Source organism: Prunus dulcis, chromosome 5 (genome assembly GCF_902201215.1).
Source record: "Prunus dulcis chromosome 5, ALMONDv2, whole genome shotgun sequence".
Classification (NCBI taxonomy): domain Eukaryota; kingdom Viridiplantae; phylum Streptophyta; class Magnoliopsida; order Rosales; family Rosaceae; genus Prunus; species Prunus dulcis.
The window spans coordinates 9,087,725-9,107,359 of NC_047654.1; the positions used below are offsets into that span (position 1 = coordinate 9,087,725).

Sequence of the window (19,635 nt, forward strand, 5' to 3'; positions counted from 1 at the left end):
TAATTGATATTTGGATCTGATTTAATTTAGAAACTCATGCATGCATTTACTCGTTTGAGGTCAGAATCAAACACACGAGGATGAGGCATGCATTTCGGCCATTAACATTGCTATAAAAACCTCCAAAAGTCAGCCCCGCAGACTAATAATTTGGCAGCAAATTTGTAGCAGTCGGGGTAGTTGACCATGCTAATTTCATGCCGCCGAAAGCAAAAAAAACTATCATTCGATTAAGAAATACAATGTTGTTCGATAAAACTAATGCAACTGTGAAAAGGAAATTAAAAAAAAATATGCAAAACATCGAGGTTCAAGTATTTGGGCTTATATCAGATAAAAAAAAGAGATGTTTCGGGCTTATAAAATCATTGTAGGCCGAAGTGTAGGCTCATTATTTTGGGCTTCAAAGTTTGAAGCTAGTTTGGCTTTAATTTGTCTTCCATATAATGTTCTTTTTAAAAAGAACCACAAAAAAAAAAAAAAAAAAAAAAAACCAAAACAAGATGATAAAATCTCACCTTGCCCTTGACCGGATAGTGAGATGGAGTATTCTTTTTTCTTCATCGGATTTTTCTCTTTTCAGACTTTTATTAATTTTCTTAGTTATCAATAATAATCCATTTGCATGAAATGACCATGCTCCCTAGTGTTTCAGGTGAAACGATTGGAGCCAGAACTTGTAAAACAGACAAACCCAACTCCTCTTTAACATAAGGTTCTATCAAAAATAGATAACCAAGCAAGAAGGCCTTAGGGTTCAGACTTGTCTTACAGTAACAAGCCTTCCTTGAAACAAAATGACGTGTTAAGATGATTCTAAGTACAACATCAGTACCCTTTAGCTGGTAGAGTGAGGAAAATTCCTTACGGAAGGCTTGTGGTAGATTGTAGCTCTCGGCAGACAACTTTTATTAAGTGTCATACTTCAAAATCAAATTGCATTAAGAGGAAGACAATGATACAGAAAAGGACTTTGAATGGTCCCATTTTTTTGTTTCTTTGGTCCAAAGCTAATCTATAAAAGCTGCAACCGACATGCTAGAACCCTTCAATTTCATTCAGTCCCTTACATGCTTTAAATCATAGCATGGCGTGTGTATTTGTTGTCTAAAGGACTGACCAAACACATTTACCCAATTTGTCTTTTGGCTAGTCCTCTCTTTTGGAAGACAAAATGTTCGATGTGATATAAATAAAGTGTTCGATATTATTATTGATAACATGTCAATAACAAAATACGCCGACATATTAGTTTATATCTTATTGACAATATCAATACAAAATCAATTTTTATTTTTATAAAAAAAAGAAAAAAAGAACGGACATTGTGAACAAAAAATTTCTGCGCATTTACCTATAGTAAGTTACATTAATCTTTTTGGATGCTTGATACTCTGTCCTTTTTTTTCTTCAAGATATGCCCAACTTTGACAAATTATAGGGTGACCACTTTTCTTTTCTTTTTCTTCTTTTTGGCTTTCACTATCACTTCTCTGGTGCACATATGATCATGTTTATTGCCATGTGCTCACTAGTACTAGTTCTTCTGAGGTTCTAATTATAAAGTCATGGGCCCTGACCGACAGGCCAAGTGTTTTCTTAGCTAAATTTTTCTACGAGTTTGTCTGTGTTTCTCCAAATTCCAAATCAAAGAGAAAACCTAAAATTTAATTAATACAAATGAAAAAGATAACTGCAATGAATTAAGTACTCTACATGTTGTTGAGACTTGGAAGTTATTGCATGGTTTTACTGAATTTTATTAAGATTTTTGAATCTGTAGATAATCTTGTTTAAAGTTCTTTATCAAAACATGTTGGCATCAAAATTCCACTATCATCATATTCATATCACACCCTCAGAAGTCAAACCTGCCTTTCTATTATTTTTCTGTATGATTGATCAGCAGAAGGGTATCTTGAATTTTCAAAACCTGCGTTATGATTTTCGGCAATTTTTTAAATTTTCTGCAGCAGAAGTGCAGCCATACAGGAAACAAGGGATCTTCTTCATGTTCTGCATATTTTAATGTCAACAGGTCATAAATAATTGAAAAGATGACTAAATGGTCCCAATACAGAAAGATTCCATTAATCATATGTGGATATAAAATTGCTATGAACTGGAAGTTTTATTATTGGCATTGTGCTCCCAAATTCCGAATGCATACATTTGATAGAAAAAGAAAACAATAAAGTTCTTCTAATGGAACCACATAACAACCTCCATTAACAGCTTCTATTTTCGTGCAGAGCACCATCTCTTCTTTTATCCCCATATCCCTTTCACTTATCCACCATAAGTTATATACAGATTTGCATAGACAGCCAACCCAAAAACTACATAGAAATGAGATACACAGTAACATCATAAAAACCACCTAAACCTTTTAGCAGGAATGAATGGAAAACACAGACCAGAACGACCAACAAGTATTTTTATATCTGTTTTTTAACAATGCTGTTGTCAAAGAATAAAAATTGGAGGGTGGCTTTTACTTCTAATTAGCCCTTTGATTGCAAGCTTCATGCTTTAATCAAAAGTCTCCCATTTTGTTGTTACCACAACTGACTCAGAATGCTTCTGCGGTTGCTGCTGCGCCGGAATTGTGCGAACAGATTTTTCTAGCTTCGATGGCGCTCGTTGTTTCTGAACTGGCTTTGAGTCCCTTGGCATGTGGCCAATTGGGTTTTCTTGTTGCTGCAATTGGATTTTAGCACCATTGCTGCTAGATTTGGAACTTTGATACTTCAACATATCCAGAATTCCTATGTACTTCTGAACTCTTTTCACCTTCGAGTTTATCAATCAACAATCAGAAAGTTTCCTACATTTAGTATATAATATGATTAATGTGTAAGTAAACTGCATTTAAAAGACACACCAATTCTACAATACCTGCAGTCTTCTCTGCAATTTTAAATCTCCCTCTGCAACAATACCATCCAGTTTAATTAACTTCATCATCAGAAGTTCAGTCAAATTGTCCACATCAGTCTCTGCAACTTTCCCAGCTGTAGAAGCTGTTGCTTCCAAAGCTGTGACCTATTAAAGTAAAAAAGAAATTAATAAAAATCTGCAATTCAATTTCTCCAAGAGACAGCATACCATGCAGTTTGTCAAATTTTTATTTAAAAAATTCAATTCAATTACCTGGCCAGCAAGCTTGTCCACTTCCAAGTTGATCTCTGCTAAGGATTTGGAAGACTTCTCTGCATTTGAATTTCTGAGCAACTCCACACACCTCCTTTCTCTACTCACAATGTCCTCCTCCAACACAATTTTTGATCCATCTTTAACTCTTGCCACATCAAGATATTCTTTGGAGTCTCTCTCTTTGTTTTTGAATATCAGCTTCTGATCCAGATGATGCAATTTAGTCGGTTCTGCCAACATTTTCTTCAACTCCCCTGCAATTCAAAAACCAACTTTCATTAAAACAGGAAAAATAAAAACTCAATTGTTTCTTTTCAATCAAACCAATACAAAAGCTTTAAGGATTGCAACTAGTACCAAAGCTTGCTTGGGGACTTATACGAATTTCGTGGTATGAAGAGCCATACTTCACTCCAACTTTGATTGGGGGGATTGAAACAGAACTGGGATTCATCTCTGCATTGCGCTTTTGCACCAACATTCCCCCTGGCCTGATTTCCAAGTCTTCAACTTTGGGACCTCCCTTGCCATCCACAGAGAACTTAGTTGCTGGAGAAAACATTTTGTTCATCTTTGACTTCATTGGCTCCATCTACACCTCTTCTTGATCTTGTTCTGAGGCTAAGTCTAAGAAAAAGAAAAACAAGTTGAACAAAAAACTTCAAGAGAAGTTGAGAGTCCTCAATGTTCTTCCCTTGAATTAGAGGTAACCCAGTGGAAAAGAAAGCACCTTTGGCCCCTACAAAAGCTAGATGGTGGAATCAAAGAAAACCCAGTAAAGAAATAATTGGAAAGGGATGGTGCATGAATACAACTTGGACCAAGTATTATATTGGTCCAAATTCAATGACAGAAACTATAATTTGAAAGCAAAGAGTTTCAAATAATACTAACAACAGCCATTCACAAAGAGAAGATGACCAGAAGCATGATCAAATCTTGGGGGAGAGAGAGAGAGAGAGAGAGAGAGAGAGAGAGAGAGAGAGAGAGAGAGAGAGAAATGAGATCATTTCAAATCAGTATAGAGTAAACCATGGAAACTAAAGAAAATGGAAAAGAAAAAGGAGAGAGAACTAATGGTCAGCAGAGAAAGAAAGTGAAGTGAGTGAAGAGAATAAATCTGTGTACAAAGAAGGAAATTTAAATAAAAGGAAAATCCAAATCAGATTACGTGAAGAGTAGGACAAAAGAAAAATCTCTGGCTTTTTGAGAATGTAGGTTAAAATTTTATTATGCTAAAAGTGGCAATAACAATAAGCATTTTACATGCAGAAGTAAGTGGGATCCTTTTAACCCCTTTTTGATAATTATTTTTCTTCAAGAATTGTCGTTAAATATGTTCATGTAAACTCGCAATCCAACATCAAACAAAAGGGTCCCGAGGAAATTAATGTAGAAAAGTTCATGCTTCAAGCAGTCTTTGTCACATTAATGGAAGGGCCAACATAGAATTGAAAAGCAGAACATGTCAAGGCCAACTCAGCAGAAGAAAATCCCAGCCAGTTGGCACTTGTTGTCTGGTCTGGTTGCCCAAGTGGTTGGTTCTTCTGAGGGATATTGCTGTCATTTTCTTCAGGGAAATAATTGGTTTTTTTAACTTTTATGAGCAAATTTAATATTCTTCTTTTTGAACAGATTGTTATCTGTCATTCTGCACAGCATATCATATGCCGTCTTTGAAAGCTCATTGGTTAAAACATCATTTTCTAGTTTATCAAATTTGTTATAGCCAATGCCAAGGTTAAAATATTCTAGGCATCATTCGGTGAAAGCACAAGGTTTAAACGTTTGGGTCAAAAACAAGCAAATCAATGGTGTGGATATAGGCCAATGCCTTCCCAGCTTCCATTCTTTTTTTTCTTTTTTCTTTTTTATCAAAGCAGCTTCCATTCAAATCACCAATGTTTTGCACAAGTGTGAAGCAATTCGCTTATATTATATGCATAAAAAGTTCACACATGGTGATAAGCATTGAAAGTGACACGATTGGTTGTTAACTTTCTAAGCCAAATGCAATTGCAAATAACAATCCAAAAGTACCAACTTTATGTTTTTTTTAATCATCCAAAAACTTGCAAGGGGCTTTAACTCAAGTAATCAAGAGCATTTATTCTTGAATTTGAGGTTCTAGGTTTGATTCCCCTCTCTCAATATCGCTTCTATAAATAATAAAAAAATTATCCAAAAACTTATTTTCCCTAAACATATGCTTGACAGCCAGGGAAATGCCAATTTGATTTTGCATGCTTGTTTTTCTGTTAAAATGTAAGGAAATTAAATCCTTGACCAAGCATAATTCTAGCCCATATTTTCCCATTCACAGTCGCAAATTGAGCTAACGGCAAAGTCTTCCATTGTGCATGCTAATGCTAAACTACTAGAATTGCCTTTGGTTTTTTTACTTGGTATTGCAAGCCTTTCTTTTTTTCCTGAAAGTCATTATCTGAACTCAGCAACCCTCTTTTGCTGCTAAATATTCAGCATGACCCCATATTCTTGTTGCTATGCCCTCCCTGTTTCTTCTTTGTAATTTTGTAATAATGCTTTTTCGCTTAATGAGGTTGAACTTCAAAAAAGATGAAATAGATGGTGTACTCGAATAACTCAATGCCATTGAAGTCAGATGTGAATCAGACTCAACATTTTCGCTAGAACAGATGTTACAATGGGAAACAAGGAGAAGTAAACTTGGAAAAGCAGTACACTTTTTATCTCATTCCAAGCACTCCAACGCGTTAAAAATGCTGTTGCGGCTGACAACCTCACTCTTCCTTCCGAGCCTTTGATCTTGCAGGCCTTGGAGGTTTTATTACGTAACTCAGTAGTATCAATGCTATCGGAAGAATGGTTCCGATGAAATGCACACTCCCATATGAGGCAAGTGTTTCACGAAGGCTTAATACCTGTACCGTTCAAGACAGACGCATGAGATACTTTAAAGCATCAGAGGATGGCATGTTTTTGTGTGCATGTGTGCATTTGCAAGAGAGAGAAACTGAGAAAGAGAGAGAGAGAGAACTAACAATGAAACCAACGCAGGAGTAGTTCAGAACCAAGAGAGTGTAAGCAAAGTTTATGAACACCAGTATGTTCTTAACAGCATCCATGTTTTGAGGTACAGCTTGTTGCCATCTGTAAATCACTGTTTGCAGAAGGAAGTTGAAAATAATATAATTTAATTATCTTAACAAAATAATAATTTGACAATAAAGTTGTCAAAAATAATAATAATTTGACAACAAAAGCAGCAAAATCAATACCTCTTGAACCAGCAATCATCAATGCTGACTGAACAAAGAATATGATGTACCCAGGATAGAGTCCCTACATTGTTCAAAGAAGAATGAATATGATACATAAATTTAAATTTAAAACAAGCAAAATTCAAACTAATGCCATAGATAAAGATATGAAACAAAAAAAACTAATCTGACTAATTATTCTAAGGGAAACTTAATGGGTGATAAGCACTAAAGTTTGAAACTGGGCTTGATGACACTGGATGATGAAGCAGAGATTATGTCGCTGGATGGTTGATAAGCATAGGAAATCCCATTTGGCAAGGGATGGGATGGGGCCCCAAAATAATCAGCACCAAGTACATCCCTATTAGGGAACACTACAAAGTATCAGAACCCACACACTACTCATACGAGTAAAACTGAGAAATTATATGATTTTCTTTATGAGAACTGTCAACTGGTTAATTATCTAATTGGAGTTAATTGCTTTTCCTTTTGATTTTTTTAACAAATTTATAAGCGATGGACAGCTATGTTCATTCGATAGAATGAGTGCCCAAAAACCATTTAAGAGAGGCAGAGAACCTATGTATGCATGTGCAGAAGAACTACTTGTTGAAGATTTTGCTTGAAAAAACATACTAAAAATTGATCTTCTTAATATCATACATGCGACATAATCACCTAACAATGATAATATAAATGGGGCACAAAATCAGCAAAAGATATACACACATTGAGGATGATTCTAAGACAATTCATACTCACATGCCAAACCGCACTGACGGTCTGTGTAGTCAGCAACTGGAAGAAACCAGCCTTCTTGCCAGGTTTAACAAGCCTTTCATAAACATCTACAAAACCATAATATATCAGATAATGCATCTATTTTAAATAGTTATCTCTTGCTTCATATGAATAAAATACTGATAATTTCAGATGATATAAGAAAACAAGTGACAGTCTTTAACAGACCTAAAAGTAGTCGACTTTCAGCCATAAATTTCAATAGACACAAAAGTGAAGAAACAGTGGCCAAATTGTCCAGTTTAAGGATCACTCATTTTCTAACTGGTTGAAAGCTATGCGTAGTCCAAACTTTAAATATTTAATACCTGGACTAATTATTCTCATAGTTCTTTTCTGAATTTTTTTTTTTTTTTTGGTAGTGAAAAGTTCTTTTCTGAATTTGCATATAGAAAAAGTTAAAAGAAAAACCCAACTCAATCCAAAATAGGTTTTATAGATTGGAGATTTAAGTTATAAAAAAAAAAAAAATCTCTGTTACCGACAACAAAGCAAAATTTAGGAAGCATGAGAGATGCTCACAATGACGTAGCCAGGTGCTGACTTGTATGTTCCAAACAAGTGGTAACTGAACTGAACTCTTTGCAAACTCAACGCCTAGAATATCAACATTTTTTGCACGATCCCATCGCGGCTTTGGTGGTGAAGATTCTGTCCAGCCAGTGAAACCCAAACCAGAAAGAATGATAGAAGCCTCTGAAATTGACCAGATGAAATAATATTTCCACCTTGCTGAAAATCCTGACATATACTGATAGCCCAACCGTTTCCAGAAACCCCATTCCTGGTATATGGGATCAGTAAATCTTGACAGAGGAAATTGGGGTACCAGATACAAATACAATGCCATACAGAATGCAGCTTGGAGCAGAGCTCGAAACATTGCTCCATATGGTGATGGAGACAGTCCTTCCTCTGAGTGGCTCCAAATCTGAAAATGATATTTAATAACAAGTGAGAAGTGTCAATCTCAGGAAAAACAAAACTAAGAAGAAAGTCACACATCTGGAACACCATAAGCATACCCCCTTTCCTTCAGTCCAGTCAAGATAATCCTTTATCTCATAAACTGGACCAGCAAAGTGGCTACCACAGCAGAGGCAGTAACCGAAGTACTCGATCAATGAGGGTAACTTAATCAAACGGTTTTTCTTCTGAGACTCACGCAGTCCTTCCTCTTTCAGTAACCCATCATTGTAATTTATTGCACATGAGATGACCTTCAGTGTTAAAACCATTAAGGCTCCTAAATATGAGAGGGAAAATTCAAAATTAGCTGACTGGTATAAACAACAAGGGTTATAGCTTCTCCAATATGGCTACACACAAAAAAAGGCCACTATATGCATTTTCAGTTTCAGTCATATTTACAATTCATTAGAAGAAGCCCAATATTTTAGTAACAAAAGAGAAATGGATTTCATCATTTACGAAACACACAACTAATGGTTTTCTTATAGGAGAATGACACTCATCATAACCCAGTAAAGATAAAACATTAGGGAGGAAACACAAGCCGGCTAGAAAGGCTGATATTGTGCTTACCAGTTGCATCAATTCCTCCTTCCTTCCATGCGTCCCCACTCATGTAAACTACATGGCTACACATACAGACACATGTTCACGAATGATCAAGAATTCTGAAATAAGATTTTTCACTACATCTCTAGATACATAATTATAAAGACTATCACATTATAGATAATGTATTATCACTTGAAGACCATTAAGCATTAAAGGAACAATGTTAGCATCAATGACATCAAAAAAATCTCTATGCCCTCCACATGTTGTTAATGGTGCAACTGTGCTTTCTCCCAGAGCATAAGGTGATTGAAATTAGAAAATGCAAAATGCATCACAAAAAGAGTTTAGTGACATTAAAATGAGACAAATAAGCTCTGTAAAACTTAGTACGTTAAACCCTTTAATGACTGCTAAAAAATAATCTAAATTGTCAAGAAATTAAAAGAAAAAAACGAGTTCATTCAAGTGCATGACAGTTACATGCATACAGTATCAAATTCAATCATCAATAAAAAGAAATAAATAATGACACTACACATCATGCCATAAAAATACCAATCAACCAACATGAACTGTTTTTTGTTGCATTCATAACCTCAAAATAACGTTTTATACAATCACAAGCTTTTTTAAGAAAACCAGCGTCACAAAATAACACTACCCACCAAATCTTCTCCTAAATTTCGATTACCCAACTCACAAACAAAGAACCCAGTTCCTCAAATTTAAACATCGAATCAAAGATTAGTTTTTTAAGAAACGTACCAGCCGATGAGGTATCCAAAGCTCAAGATGAAGGTAATTATACCACAATGGCTCCGAGCGAAGACCATGGAAGCATAGCCAAGTAACATTGGGACTAAGAAATGAAGGTTGGAGGAGAAACCGAACGAGAGATAGGAGAGGAGAGCGCCCGAAACGGCGGCGTAAAGGTGCTTGGCGGGTGGGCTCGGGACGAGTCGCCAGAGGAAGCTGACGGGGATGGTGAAGACGAAGCAGAGGAGGAAACGGAGCACCGCGACCGAGACACCGATCGCGGCGGCCATGGATTCCATCTCCAGGCCCATGGCGGGTTCTTGGCTGGTCTCGCCTTGTTTTTGGCTTCTCTGGTAAAATGAATCTGCGAAGAAGAAGAAGAGTTGAACAAGGGAATGAGATGCTCTACTGGTTTTATTTGTATTTTTCTCGAAAATAAAAGAGAAGGAAATTGGAATTTGTGGATTTATTTTGATGAAATGACGTAAACACCCTTGGCGACATCGATATTGCCGGTGGGATTCACTCAGTCTGGATTGGTGGGTGAGATGGAGAGTTAGTTGGTTGGCTGTTGGAAGGTGTAAATACAATAATACCCTTGGACCTTGTCCTTTATTCCATAACTTCTTGAAGTCATCGAAAGTTACTAATGCTCTTATTGGTCTCTAAACATTTCTTCTTTAACAGCCCCCTTGTTAGGTTCTTTTGTTCGTTCTTTTGTTTGATCAATAGCCCTTGCTTGTTTTTGTTTATTGAACAAGGAAGACAAGTACACTACGACCCCCTTGGAGTCGTTACACCAATCGCATCAACTAAATTACAAACCACATATTCTGACTATTCCTAACTTGCCCAATATTAGCAAAATTCATATACCGCTTTATTCGTTTCTCTGAAACATGTCGAAAGTAAATATCTTGAATGATTGGAGCTATATTCCATAGACATTGACTCTTTTTACATAAGGTCTATATAAGAATTTGAGAATCTCCTTCAATGACTATCTTCTTCAACTTAAACTACCGAGCACAATACACCGCATGACGAAGAGCTAGAGCCTCAGCGTGTAAGACAGAACAATAGCCCTTGCTTGTTAAGGTTGAACAAAAATGATAGGCGTAAGGGGATGTTGTCCTAACACATCATTTTACTCCATATTCTTTAAATTCAATCAATGTCATTCATATCCTCTTATCTCATACATTAATGTAATCTTTGACATCAATTTCAGCATAAAAAATCGAAGGGAATATCATCAAAGAGGAATGCTAGCAACCTTCTCTCTAACCTTCTCTTTTTGACCTTCTCCCTTCTCTTTATGACAAGTGTCATTTTCCTTACACTTAAAACAATGTCATTAATGCATCACACAATTTAGTTTTTGTTTTCCAAGTTTACCCTTTTAAAATGTATTGGCTTTTATATTTCCTTCAATTTATTCAAATTTTGTTATAGCTTCTTTAGCACATTGTTAAAAAATAAATAAATAAAAAAAATAAGAAAACCGTCATATTTTTAAAAAATAAAAATAAACTTTTTTTTCATGACATTGTTATCATATTTATTTTGTTTTTAACAAAACACGCGTTCTCTTTGGAAAAATTAAAATTAAAAAAAAAACTTCAGTTTGTATTTTCTTATTTAATTTTTAACAAGGTGTTAAGAAAGTTATTTAAAAAAAAAGCTTGTTATTTAAAAAAAAATTAATACATTTAATAAGGGTAAACTTGGAAAACAAAAACTAGTTTGTGTGATGCATTAATGACATTGTTTCTAGTGTAAGGAAAGTGACACTTGTCATGAAAAGAAGGGATAAGGTCCAAAAGAGAAGGTTAGAGAGAAGGTTGCTAGCACTCCCCATCATCAAAATACACTCACTCACACATGAGTTGATGGAGGTGTTGAAGAGGTCACATAAGTGGCTAGGATGTCTAGGTAGGGTTTCAGTAACGACGTGGGCGGATTAGGGTTGGGGGGTGGGAAGGAAGGTCAAGGGAATGTGAGTGGTGGTTGGGGAGCGTTGAGATATACATTACGTTACTAAACTAGGTGCACAATAACTTCTTAACAAAACAGTGATCACTAACCATATGAATCAAACAAATAGCGATAGCCAAAATGAATCAATGGGAAACTATTTAATATGTAACATTGTGCATAATTTAAAGAAGTATTTAATATTTGTACATCTATTTATTTCTTTATATGTAAAGTAAATTATCTTAATGGTTAAATTTTCAAATAATCCAATTTGTCTTCATTTAATAAAAGAATTTTGATTCACAAATTCTTCATTTTAAAAGAATAAGAGTGTATTACAATATAAATAATTTAAAAGCAAGAAGAATTAAAAATTTGATCTCCAATCTTTTGTTAAGATGAAAAGTCTATTAAGATGTGTGTGAGCACGATTCAAGAGACTAGTTTTAATAGCTATATCAGTTTTTTTTTTATAAAAAAAATGGAAGAAAGAAGATATTTCTTATTGAATGAAGCGATAATATGTTAAATTCAGACACACTACACAAATGTTAGGACTCGAATCCCAAATCTTTACTGAGGGAGCAATTTCTCCAAACCACTACACTAGTTTTAATAGCTATACCAGTTCACATATTAAAAATATCTGTAGGATGACTAAAAATGTCTATAGGGGGTGAATAGGCTAATTAAATATTATAATCAATAAACCAAAATTAAACTTCGGTAGCAGGATTGATATGACTTATCAATCCTGGAACGTGCTCAACATAAAATAAAGGAACACGTAGAGAATTATTTTACGTGGTAAAACCTCACCTCTAGGGAAAATCCACGGGACTCCTCAGTCAAACACAAATCCACTATAGAACGATGATTATAAGAAGTACTCACACACTTATCCTAGACTCATTCTAGATAATGTTTACCGACTTCTTCATAACTCAACTTATGTTACGGGATGATCTTCGACACTCCTTATGTTGAACGCAATACTGGTCATGATTGCTTTAAGATCGCCGGAGGAAAACCGCCACCACGGTTTTAGTGCCCTTAACTGTATGAGTCACCGAACAATGCAAATAAATGCAATATGAATGAATAAAGTGTTTGATAAATCACCAAGTAAACATGGAACACTTGATGATTTATCCCAAATAAATGCACAACAACTTTTCCTAGAATTCTATATGTTCAACATAAATATCAAAAGCCGTTTTAGAAAAGGAGATGGACGTCTTAGCTTTATACAACTATGTTGTTATTTTACAAGGGATAATTCATAAAACTAAGGTATCACAAACGTGCCTAATCAGATTTGATTGAATTAAAATTGCTATTCTATTTCGTCATCTTTTGTACTAAAAAAGATGATTTTCCAATCAGCAATTATTATCCAATAAAACAATGTAAAACAACATGTAAACAATGAAGCCAAATAAGATATTCATTGAAACATACTTTCCAAGTCCAAGACGATGAAAACATAATTTTTTTTAACTTAAATAAGATATTCATTGAAACATACTTTCCAAGTCCAAGACGATGAAAACATAATTTTTTTAACTTAAATCAAAATAGAGTCCAATTAGGAAAGTATCTCAAGCAATAAAATCTAATCCTATTAAAAATATGATTAACATAAAAATACTTAAGTGAAAAAATTCCAACTAGGAATCCTATAATGAATGCATGATCATGTCATGATTTACCTGAATTCAAGTTTCTCATATCGGTCTAGTCATGCCTCGGAAGTATGGGGTTGAATGAGTTGTGCCAAAACGTCCAGTAACAATTCTTCACACACTAACTTTCAACCTATGCTAGAGTCTAGGAAATGACAATACAATTTTCATACTAACAATCTCCCCCTTTGGCATTTCCTAGACAAAACATGTAATAACCCAAAACAAAATATCTAAAAATTAGGATTAATTTATTCTAGCAAAAAGACGATTTTGCCCTCGCATTATTTAATAGGGAAAAGTTGACTTTTTGATCGAGAAAGAATTTGGCAATTCCGCTTACGCCGTTGCGCAGAGCACGGCGAAACGAGTCCGTAGACACGGAGTAGACTCGAATCGGAGTTGTAACGAAGAAAATAGGGTCAAAATACCGCGAAGGGCAAAACGGTAATTTGGACAAAAGTCAGATTTTTATCTCTTTCTCCTTTCTCTCTCCTCATTTCTCTCTCCTCCTCCCGCGCGCCAGCCGAGCGTCCGTCCTCTCTTCCCGTCGCCACACCGGCCACCACAGGCCACGCCGATCTCGGGCACCGGTACCAATAGCTCAGCCACACCCTCGCTGTCCTTCCCCGACCCGTCGCCGCCCCTGCACCAGCCGGAGTTCGCCAAAAACTGGAGATTTCCTCCGGTTTTCAGTCGAAACTTCATTTCCTTCGTTCTCCTTCGTTTCTCAACCAAATCGTTCGAATGAGGTATGGTTTCTCAGCTATTTTTTCATGCTCTAACTGATGGTTGGCTGGGTTTTGATCGATTTTACCTCTAGATCACTCGATTTTCAATTTGAAAATCGGTCGAACTTTGGCCGCCGTGATCGGCCATTTTCGGCCACTTTTTGGGGTATGTCCAAGAACCAAAGTGACTCCAAATGGGGTGTTTTACCTAGGATAGAAGTTTGGAGTCTTGGTTTTGAGTTTTTCCGACAAGCCGGTATCGCTTTGGACACCCAAATTGCCCGTGCGTGTGGCGGCCCGTGGGTGCGGGTAGTGAAGTGACTCTGTGTGGATTCGATGGATTGCGAATCAGAGTCCCGGATACTCCGAAATCTCGAACCCTGGGTCTAGGGTTTGGATTTTGAGCGATAATGCGATTTTGACTAATTCGACCGTCCGTTTCAGACCAAACTCGCAGGATATGGGTCTTTCTCTGTGAGGAACCTCTAGAGAACCCCAGATTGGCCATCGGAGATCGTGGACCCCACGGGGTTCTAGATTGGCCGGTCTGACAGTTTATCGCTTGGAACAGCTTCAGGTCTTTCAAGGCCGGTCTAATTATCTGAAAGGTTAAGTGGGCATGGGATTGACTTTAAAATGAGTGTGCGCATTTCTAGGAGCCAGGGGCAGGGTGTTTAATTTAATTCTTTTATTGAGCAGTTTTATTAATTTAATCTTTATGGGTAATCAGGCACCAGAGGCCCGGCAGAACCACAGGAGGGACCTTCAAGGGGTCCAGCTAGCTCGGACCAGCAGTGAGTGGACTTTCTTTCATAAATGATTTTATATAAATGAGTTATATAAATGATTTATATATATGATTATATAAATGATTTATATAAATGAGTTTACATAAATGATTTTATATTGATTTTATATAATTAAGTTTTATAAATGAGGTTATATGAGCAAATTTCATTATTTAATTTTGAAGAAGTTTTATCGAATGCTTTCCGAGCATGATTAGTACAGTAACATTTCTCTAATTTTATGCTGCTTAGTTACATAAACTAAAAGTTATAGAAACAGAGTTTGAGGTTCGAATCAGATGAGATAGCAGCAGAATTGAGATTACAGTTATTAATCAGATTTTTCCAAAATTATTTATTTTTGAAGACCACCATGTACCCGCTTTTTATATGATGATTACCCTCAGATGGACCGATGTCTACGGACATCCAGTCTGTTAACAGTTCTGTCAGTGCACTTGACATTGCCTCACGAGTTTCGGGGACGCTCGGACCGTGAGTGCCAGGATTTGTGGCTCGGCAGACTTGGTGTCCCGAGACCTGCCAGGATTGCGGCTCGGCTGACTCTGTGTCCCCGAGACCTGCCAGGATTGCGGATCAGGCTGACTACGGTCTCCTGTATCTTGCCAGAGCGGCTCGAGTCGACTTGATGTCATCGAGACCTGCCGGCGGATCAGGCTGACCATAGTCCCCTGAATCCTGCCAGTTTGCGGCTCGGATAGACTTTGTGTCGCCGAGACCTGCCAGGGGATTTGACAGATTTTACAGGGGTACAATCAGGTGGTAGTTAAAGGAATTTGAGTTCTTTTATACAGCTATTGCTTTCAGTCATTTTATATCAATTTCCTCAATGTTCGTGCATGTTTTATATCTCCATATAATTGTTCAGTTTTACGAATTTATATACATACATTTATATATAGTTAGATGAATACCTTATATTAAACACAGTTGAAATTTAGCCTTACTTATCCAGTTATTTCTACCATGGGGGTTATTATGATTATAAACTATTTTCAAGAACATTATTTTTGTCAACTCACATTTTCAACTTGTTTTTCGCCCCCAGGCTGTAGAAGTGCACAGGCATCCACCACCGGGCCACTCCTAGCTTCCGCACCACCAAGAGGCGTAGGATTTTATTGTAAAAGTTCTTGAAATCTTGTAAATTAGTAGAAAATGCTATGATATCTAGTTTTAGTGGGAAACTTGATCTGGTGAATGCTTGGTTATTTTATTCTGGCAGTTGGTGGAAAATTATTTGCTTACTTAACAGGTGGAAGATTTTGGGTTTAGACAAAATACAGGGGAGACTCTGCCGAATTTTCGGCAGGAGTCTAAGGGAAGTTTTAATGGTAATTGTAACAGGAAGGGTAAAAAGGTTATTTGTGCCCGATATTCGCCAGGTGTCGGACACGCACAGGACTTGGCTCGAATTCCAAAGTGGAATTGGGATCAGGTCCTGTCAAAACACTTATTACAACTCAAACGAAATTGCATGGGATTAAACAAATGAAATCCTACTCTAAATTAGAAGCTCTGAATCCTGCACATTATGAAACAACAAAACCAATTAAGCATGTGGGAGAAGAATTGTAATTCAAAGAAAAAATACAACATCACTCCTCCTTAATTCTACAACACAGCCTCTCCCCCTTTGTATCATAATTTCACACAATCATCTCCCCCCTTTTTGTCAGGAAATCCAAAGGGCAAGAAAAGAACATGAGGAAGCACATATAATAGCAAAAATAAGAGGAGAAAAAAAATCAGATTGCAATCCCAATATAGAAAGGTATAGAGATGAACCAATGAAGCACTTAAGGGGCATACGCATTTCAATGATTTGAAAAGAGGAATAGTCTTGTGAATTTGGACAGGTCTGTGAGTGATAGAATTGAGAATGATACTACAATCCTAAGAAATGGTTTATGAGACTTCCTTGTCTTTCAAAGCCTAGCTGCACACTTGTGTAATGGAACAAGGAAAAAAGAAGCATAAAACGATACCATATACGGAATTTTTTATTTTTATTTTTATTTTTTTTGGTGTGTGTGAAAAAAAAAGGAAATAGAACTGGTAAGTTGAGGAAAAAAAAACAGCAAACAAGAGAACAAAGGAAGAAAAGAAAAGAAAAAAAAACAATCAATACATAAAGTAAACTGTAGAAGCAGACCCAAACCCTCTCTTGAAGATATAATTAATTTCCGGTCATAAACATGTCAAGCATGTGAGCAAGAAGAGACAGTAGCAACAGACCCATCGCTGTCTGAAACGCATAAGAAGCAAAGCATGGCAGGGATAAAAGCAAAACACCACACAAGACGCACAAACTCGCAGATAAAAGAGGAGGCATACCACATGCATGGTGTAAAATAAACGTCACCAAATGAGTCTACCATCAAGAAGCAAAGGTGTGAAGTGAACTCTTTTCAATTAAGCACAAAAAATATGTCCACCTAAGACTGATCCCACCAAAGATGGCACATACACTGAGTGCATAGTAAGTATGAGAAGATCAATTTATTTGAGACTTGAAGAGTATATATATATAATTTTACGAATTTGGTGGCTCACTTTATTTAGCTTTCGACATGATCCATGTAACGGATGGTCAATCAGTGTGCTCACGTCAGATGACTGGAAGCAACTAGGTGATGAAGCACCCCTGGGGAAATACTGATCCGAATCATGAAGGCTCCAAAGATAAGCAAGAATAGCAAACCACCACAACCTATTGACTCGAACCTCAACGTTGATTAGACAAGAGGCCCGGTTACTGAGCAATGAGAAGTCACCACCTTTTTTTTAATATTTATTTTTAATATTTATTTAAATAGATCAAGAACTTACGCACAGTAGTGTTATGGCAATCCAAAGAGAGACAAGTGCATGAGAAGAGATATTCAAGGGACTTCAAGGAAAAGAGTGTGGTGTGCAAATAAAAATAAATAGATGGATAGATCATTTAATGAAGTTTATAAGGCACCAATACAATGGAAACCTTTATGGGAAGCTGTGAGCGTGTGTTCTCAATGGAGTGCAGTACCAGAGCCCAATCTAAGATCAACAAATACGTTCAGCCAACTACAGGATTGATACGACCTAACAATCCTTACACAAGCTGGACAGATTCATAAACACATAAAGTAATTTAAATATCATACAACACAGAATAGGCTTTGGCATGCAGTAAACTCCGAATTAATCTAGAGCACAGATACCTAATGACTGTCTGAGGGTTTCAAACTGTATATTGTCTAGAGGTTTGGTAACAAGACATTTAAGATCCAAATTTTCTAGAGCAATGGGTTCATGCACAACATTAGTGGAGACAAACATACAATTATGATATTCCTTTTTCCTCCAAACTAACTTTGTCTTAGTTGAAGGCAAACAATGAAAAGAAGATAGTTTGGATAAGCGGTTTACATCTTTCATAAGATTTAAAATCTTATGCTTGATACTTACTTTTCCACCCATCACATGAGAATTTGAATGAAGCTTATTACAGCTTGGTCTTATGTGCCCACGAGTTCCACAAAAGTGGTAAATTGGAATGAATTTCTTGACTTCATGAGCTGTAGAAGGTTCAATAAGTGAAGTGGATTTGACAAACTTTGTTTTAGACACAGCAGATTACTTGGTTCAAATTCTAAGCCTCGTTTGTCACCATCTTTTCTTCCCATGCTAATCATCTTGTCAATTTTTTATGCACCAATGGCTAAAGAAACAATCATTTCCTTCGAATTTTTAAGTTCAATTTCAAGGGCATTGTTGTCAAAAGTTAGAAAAGCAATTAACTTATTTTGATCAGTCAATTTTTTCTACAAAAACATCAATTTTTCGTTCATACCTGCACTTACCTTTTCGGAATCTGCATCAGGGGATTGAAACTCGCCTGCAATCCTGCAATTTTCCAGCTTCAGCACATCAACTTCTTTGACGAGCTCACTATTTTGTTTACTGAGCTTCTGAGTGTTATAAAAAATAATAGTTTTCCTCTTTCCGTAAAGCCAAATACAAAACATTTATATTATAAATAATATATAAACAAATTGGAAAGCTTTGAAGGTATAATAAAATTGAAGAAAACAAAATAATAGGTAAGTAAAAGGAAAATAAATAGTAAGTAAGAAGGTGAGTTTGGTACGGTGAAGCACGTCAAAGATGCTGTCCTAAAGCCTTTGTAGCCTCCCTACGTGCAGGTACTGACGGTCTACAAGACTCCAAGATACGACCCCTTATACAAAAACTCAAGATCCGCTATGAGCACATTCACAGACAGATATAGGTATCCAAGTCACATAACCATTGCCCAAAATAATAATAATATAAAGTAGAGAATATATGTAAAAGTAGACAAGGAGAGAATTAGAATGTGTATGTGATATTCTGATAATGTATTGTNTGTTATTGTGTGTTATTGTGTGTATATCAAATGTGAAGGAGGAGTGGCCTTTTATAGGCATCCAAAAACATGTAACCTTCACCAACCATAAAAGTTCACCAACCAAAAAATTAAGGCATTCACCAACCAGAAATAAAACCTAAATATTAAATATTTATAACCCCCACAATAAATAAAATAAAACAGCCAAAGTAATTAAATAAATAAAACGGTTAAATTTTTAAAACCTTTTAAAATTCCAACACTGAGAAGCAGCCAACAAATCATCATATTTGTTCATGATAAACTCAATATTTATACCTTTATAGTCATCATCATCATGTGATTCATCCAAGCTAACTGTGGTTATGAGTGCAATCGTCTTTTCATCATTCTCGCATTCTGATTCACTATCACTCCAAGTGGTATGCATTGCCGTATTCTTACCATCCTTTTGTTTCTTTAAGGTGTTGGCACATTCNGAAGATATGTGTCCATAGCCTTCACATTCGAAACATTGGACCTTTTCTCTTGGATTCTTTCGTTCATTTGACCTGCGAAATTTAGACCCAC

General features: G+C 36.2%; 2 protein-coding genes across 2 annotated transcripts; both read right to left on the reverse strand.

Annotated features, from left to right (window-relative positions):
• Positions 1–2,112: 2,112 nt before the first annotated feature.
• On the reverse strand, positions 2,113–4,250 carry LOC117627924 (BAG family molecular chaperone regulator 1-like). The gene is made up of 4 exons (XM_034360241.1): positions 3,514–4,250; positions 3,154–3,410; positions 2,899–3,045; positions 2,113–2,793 (listed from the first exon to the last, which is right to left on the reverse strand). Exons 1-4 carry the CDS (start codon positions 3,746–3,748, stop codon positions 2,533–2,535), a joined length of 900 nt encoding a protein of 299 aa, XP_034216132.1. The 5' UTR covers positions 3,749–4,250; the 3' UTR covers positions 2,113–2,532.
• Positions 4,251–5,723: 1,473 nt separating this feature from the next.
• On the reverse strand, positions 5,724–9,962 carry LOC117627821 (lysophospholipid acyltransferase 1-like). The gene is made up of 8 exons (XM_034360074.1): positions 9,498–9,962; positions 8,751–8,806; positions 8,231–8,451; positions 7,728–8,136; positions 7,167–7,252; positions 6,417–6,480; positions 6,180–6,298; positions 5,724–6,059 (listed from the first exon to the last, which is right to left on the reverse strand). Exons 1-8 carry the CDS (start codon positions 9,797–9,799, stop codon positions 5,919–5,921), a joined length of 1,398 nt encoding a protein of 465 aa, XP_034215965.1. The 5' UTR covers positions 9,800–9,962; the 3' UTR covers positions 5,724–5,918.
• Positions 9,963–19,635: the final 9,673 nt, after the last annotated feature.

Excerpts from the sequence above, each read along its gene's own strand:
- LOC117627924 (XM_034360241.1), bottom strand. The coding sequence starts at position 3,748 with ATGGAGCCAATGAAGTCAAAGATGAACAAAATGTTTTCTCCAGCAACT. Across the intron at positions 3,411-3,513 it reads AAGTCCCCAAGCAAGCTTTG|GGGAGTTGAAGAAAATGTTG; the intron begins GTACTAGTTGCA and ends TTTGAATTGCAG. Across the intron at positions 2,794-2,898 it reads AATTGCAGAGAAGACTGCAG|GTGAAAAGAGTTCAGAAGTA; the intron begins GTATTGTAGAAT and ends ATAAACTCGAAG.
- LOC117627821 (XM_034360074.1), bottom strand. The coding sequence starts at position 9,799 with ATGGGCCTGGAGATGGAATCCATGGCCGCCGCGATCGGTGTCTCGGTC. Across the intron at positions 8,137-8,230 it reads ACTGGACTGAAGGAAAGGGG|ATTTGGAGCCACTCAGAGGA; the intron begins GTATGCTTATGG and ends TATCATTTTCAG. Across the intron at positions 6,060-6,179 it reads ACTCCTGCGTTGGTTTCATT|GTATTAAGCCTTCGTGAAAC; the intron begins GTTAGTTCTCTC and ends TGAACGGTACAG.